The sequence below is a fragment of the Habropoda laboriosa genome, unplaced genomic scaffold (genome assembly GCF_001263275.1).
Source record: "Habropoda laboriosa isolate 0110345459 unplaced genomic scaffold, ASM126327v1 scaffold106, whole genome shotgun sequence".
NCBI lineage: Eukaryota > Metazoa > Arthropoda > Insecta > Hymenoptera > Apidae > Habropoda > Habropoda laboriosa.
In genome coordinates this window covers 255,684-260,622 of record NW_017100224.1, presented here as the reverse complement: position 1 = coordinate 260,622, position 4,939 = coordinate 255,684, and the positions used below count along the sequence as shown (strand labels likewise).

The following is a 4,939-nucleotide window of genomic DNA, read 5'->3' as shown; positions in this document are numbered from 1 at the left end:
TGCCTATTTACTATTGTGAAAATAATACAAAAAATCATAAGTTTAATATTAAGTATATAATTAGATTCTGTTTTAACAAATAGATATTTAATATTCTCTATTTTTACAATCTTAATCAATTTTTATTATCATATAACATTTTTTAACAAATGGTATTATGCGTTAGATACTTCTAACATAAACTATTAGTAAGAAGACTGTAAACGCATGATACACTCAAGAATAAACGGCATAAAATGAATATCTAAGAATTTGAATGAAATATGCCACATTTTTGGATGCTTTTAAATTTGTAAAAGCATTGGTAGTATTTCAAAATTATTGTTTATGAATTTTCTGATTATTCGCATAAAGTGTTATTTTTTTCACTATATTATACGAACATTATTGTACCACAAGATGATAAATATATGTTCATCACAAAATGTTACTTATTCATCAGAAGATTGCTTCAAAAAATTGCATGAAAGTTTTTTTTAATAGATTTTTTCCTTACAATAAAAAAAATTTAATATTACTCCGGGAATGTTCATGCGACTGCTCGTGCTTCAGGCAAAAAGCTTTCCCAATATTTAATAAGTTGATTTTGATATTGTAACATGGATTCTAAGTATTCTGTTAGTTGTTTCTTAAAGTCATCCACTCTTACTAATTCAAATCGTTCAACTTCTTTTTTAATCATTTTTGAAATATTGTCGAATTCTTCTTGTCCTCTGTCAACTTTTGATTCCCATTCTATTACTTCAGTAGCAGCTTGACTTGTTTTGTCAGTTCTTCCAGATTGTTCTAATCTTGCTTTCTGTTCTCGTTTCTTATTTAACATCATTTGAGCGTGTTGCCAATTTTGAAAAACTTTTACTCGTTCATGAAACACATCCTACAATTGCCAATATTTGAAATTATTGAAATATAAATATATAGAATATAAATTGATCACTAACCTTTATTGCGCCAATAAGTGCAACATAATCTCTTAACATTTCTCCAAATTGATAGAGATCACTATTACTTTGTGCTCTTCTTATCACCTCTACTTTTTCCAATGTCTCAGCCAACTGAGCTAATGCCCTTCCAAGAGATGCTCCTGGTTCTCCATGACCAAGAACTGCAATTGATCTTGCACTTGCACCTGTACATGTTGCTAATTCTCTTCTCTGATTGGTTAAAGTATCGACAGCAGAATGTAATGCACGTAACTGAACATCAAGAGACTCAATTTGCGATGTTTTCTCTTCAAACCACTAAAAATGAGAAAAATTAAACATATTTCTTTTGTATATTTCAATGTACACTATATAAATTTAAATCTTTAAATTTCCATTATAATTAAGAAGGTAACTGAAACAAAACTAAATAAAATTCATAAATAAATGTAATATAGTATAAGAGCTATTAAAAACTTTAAAAATTTACTTTATCAGTTTCATCCATTTTGTATGTTATCTTATTAACAGTTTCTCCAACTTTGTTAAAGAGCCTCATAACTCCTTTACCACTAAGTGCAGATGTAGTTTACCAGCTTCTAAAAATTCTCTAAAATCAGGATCAACACTAAGCACTGGATGAGCTGCAGTTCTGTTCAAATATCTTTCAAGTGCTGCTCTACGTTTTTCAATAAATTCTGTAGAACTAGAATTTTGTTCTTGACTCTTGTCACCTGACATTTTAATTTTGGTTGTTCCTAATTATATAATTGTCTCATTTATTTTATTGAACAATATGATAAAAGAATATAAATTGAAAATATTTATATCAATACCAATGACACTTTTCTCTGGTGCAGGAGGAATTATTCTGCCATTCCTAAGATATTTATCTGTTAACTTATCATGAAGGCCAAGGAAATCACTGAAGCGTCTAATAACGCTAAAATTTCTCTTTCTAAATATTGGCATATTTGTTTTTGTTTCAACCTTATAAGCAACATAAGCACCCATTCCATCACCTATTTTCTGAGGAGAAGTTACTGTGATTTTTAGAAAAATATCAGGTGAATCTGCTGATACCTGTAAAATAAACATCATGACATTACATATTTTTCACTTTTCTATTATTAACATTTAATAATCTACAATATACCACATCAGTTGACTGAATCTGCATAACACTTGTCGAAAGAACATCCACATTATCGTTTATGGGAACATCATGAAGATCACCTATATCACTAGTCATTGGTCCTAATGGTGAACTTAATGGTCCTGGTGCAGGACTCGATACTGACGAAAATGAATTTTCTTCTGGTGCATCTCGTAAGCTCAACTTTGGTAATTCTGCTGGAATAGTTGATACTCCATTATATGGAGAAGAATCTTCTAATTGACTTTGATCCTACATTTAAACAATATTAAATTTTATATTAAAACAGATTATAAAGGAGTATAGCACGAATTTTTAAATCAATTATTTCTTGACAACAAGTATAAATGTTAGATTCATTACAAAAACAAGTGAACTTCGAAAAATTATACTTAGGTTGTAAAATTTTTACGCACATGTCAGATAATAATAAAAAAAATACCTGTACTGCCGATGCAAAAATATCTTCATCGTCGTCATCTAAATCGTCGATTTTCGCCTCGCTAGTGTCAAAAAGTGGCGGAGATTCTTTAATATCAGCCATCTTAACGATTCTGTCAATCTACCAAGAAATGCACTGGGATCGGCCCCCCAAATGATGTGTGCCAACGTCAATCACTATCTATGACTATCGTGTTTCTCGCAATATCTATATTTGTACGTTTTAAACTTTCTATGTCCCTCTTCTACATATTCCGTGTATTATCCTAGAATTTCTACGTCCTACAGAATATAATAATGTACATACATCAAAATAACTATTATGATATTATAAAGGCGTCTACTGTGAAGTCAGTTAGTTGCGGTTGAATGAAAAAATGCAATATATATTAGAAGTACTGTTTCACTCACAAGAAATTATTATCGTTTAGTGATAAATTTTTAGCAGTATATTTACAAATATAAAATAAAAATATAATTTTCATTTTATTTAATTATTGTTTACAATAATGTTCATGTTATAATACGTTTTTAAAACCAACAATTAAAAATATATAAATCTTTGAATATTATTCTTATATACCATATAAACTTGAATGAATAATATAGATACGTGTACTTACTTGAGAAATGTCGCGTAAATTTCTTTATGATTCATTATACATATGTATATGTATAGTTTACGTGGTGTAGTGTTTTTATCATAAATTTATAATTTCTTTCTATACGGTATATATATGTTTTTAATGAGTAAATTTGATTTTACCTATCGATTGTTTATAAACAAAGAATTTTCAAGCGAGATCAACTTGAAGAATCATGCGTATATAATATGCATTTATTGACATTTTTTATAAGTATTGATTAATTCTGAAAAATGAATCCAATGTCCAGAGAAGAAATTAATATTAGACGACTTTTAACAAGATGTGAATTGATGGCAAAAGATGATCCTCATAAGGATTGGAAACTTGAAAAGGTTTAAAAAAATTGAATGTTTGTTACATATTTTTGTACTTTAAATAATTTTCAAAATTAAAGTAATACATTTAAAATAAATTTGTCAATTTCAGTACATCCTTGCCTTGGATGATATGATAAAACATTTACAAACATTACCAAGGTGATACTTTGTTTTATTATTATAAAATATATACTTATCAATGTGAATTAAAATTTTAAATAGTGTATACATTATAAATAAAGTAAACTATGTTGTATATAACCCATCATATTTGAAATTATAACAATATTATTGAAACTGATTTTTGTAGCAAATCATCTAAAGATACCATGATAGGATACATTAAGCGAACAGATTTTTTGAAAGGATTAGTAAATACAACAAAACTTACAAATCCAGTAGATAGAGTTGTAGCTGTACAAATGTTACCGAAAAGTTCTACAACATTTAATGATTCAATAGGTCCAAACATAGCAACTCAAATACATCAAAAAACATCAGCAAAATATAACAGAGAATTACGAGCTGAATTATTTCATAATGATAAAGGTATATCAATATTATTTTATTTACAGCAAAATAATTATATTTGCAAATTTAATAAAACTTATCATTATTTCTCATCATTATTTATTATTTTATAGGAGTGTTAGAGGATGGTATACGGCAAAGGTTATCTTCCACAAATATGCAAGATGATGATTTAGATGCCTTATTAAAGTATAATAGAAATATTCAGGAGAAAATTGCAGAAAATATGCTTTCAATGACTAGTAGCATGAAAGAACATGCTTTAGCAGCAAATGCTATTATAAAAAAAGACATTAGCTCGCTTGAAAGATCTGACAAATTAACTGATGCTAATACAGATAAATTAAAAACAGAATCATTAAAATTGCAAGAGCATACACAATCGTATTGGAGATGTTGGATGTGGGTAATGATAGCCTTTGTTTTAGTTGTATTTTTTAGTAAGTATGTATTTATAAATAAATGTAAAATGTGTGATATCTGTTATATTAATATATTATTTTCCTAGATATTAACTTTTGTAAATTTGTAATATGAATCTTCATAGAGTTAATTTGAGATAAAGAATTGTTTGTATTTTGTGTTATAGATATGGTATTATTTATGAAACTTGCCAAAAAGAAAATTTAGGTTTTAATGTGCATACATATATCAACCTGTTGTCTAAATGTGAATACTATCTGCAATTCAAATGCAGTTAATATTATTATTATGATTGCACTGTGATGAATGCATATGTGGCAAAAACTACATCATCCAAAACTGCCTAAAAGCTTTTTTTGTTTACTCTCAATTGTAACACTTGTATAACACAAAATTTATGTATATGGATTATATATAACATAAAAATGAGTATTAAATAATAAAATAGGAGAAACACCATTACATGTTACAATATGTCATGGACACATACATATATAGTGA

The 4,939-nt window shown here is 27.5% G+C and overlaps 2 protein-coding genes across 2 annotated transcripts; one reads left to right on the top strand and one right to left on the bottom strand.

The window, feature by feature from the left end:
* Positions 1 to 523: 523 nt before the first annotated feature.
* Positions 524 to 2,623, bottom strand: LOC108571098 (sorting nexin-2). The gene is given in 7 exon segments (XM_017933073.1): positions 524 to 877; positions 942 to 1,241; positions 1,414 to 1,514; positions 1,517 to 1,681; positions 1,760 to 2,006; positions 2,080 to 2,331; positions 2,522 to 2,623. Coding segments are annotated over 7 exon segments (1,515 nt in total). The 3' UTR covers positions 524 to 529.
* A 757-nt stretch (positions 2,624 to 3,380) lies between these two features.
* LOC108571099 (vesicle transport protein USE1) lies at positions 3,381 to 4,645 on the top strand. The gene is made up of 5 exons (XM_017933074.1): positions 3,381 to 3,499; positions 3,594 to 3,643; positions 3,795 to 4,033; positions 4,129 to 4,455; positions 4,605 to 4,645. Exons 1-5 carry the CDS (start codon positions 3,398 to 3,400, stop codon positions 4,643 to 4,645), a joined length of 759 nt encoding a protein of 252 aa, XP_017788563.1. The 5' UTR covers positions 3,381 to 3,397.
* The last annotated feature ends 294 nt before the right edge of the window (positions 4,646 to 4,939 follow it).

What these genes read in the sequence shown, in the direction of transcription:
- LOC108571099 (XM_017933074.1), top strand. Translation starts at nt 3,398, where the DNA reads ATGAATCCAATGTCCAGAGAAGAAATTAATATTAGACGACTTTTAACA. An exon ending in AGGATTGGAAACTTGAAAAG is followed by an intron (nt 3,500 to 3,593) that starts GTTTAAAAAAAT and finishes TGTCAATTTCAG; the next exon opens with TACATCCTTGCCTTGGATGA. An exon ending in TGTTTTAGTTGTATTTTTTA is followed by an intron (nt 4,456 to 4,604) that starts GTAAGTATGTAT and finishes TTTGTGTTATAG; the next exon opens with ATATGGTATTATTTATGAAA.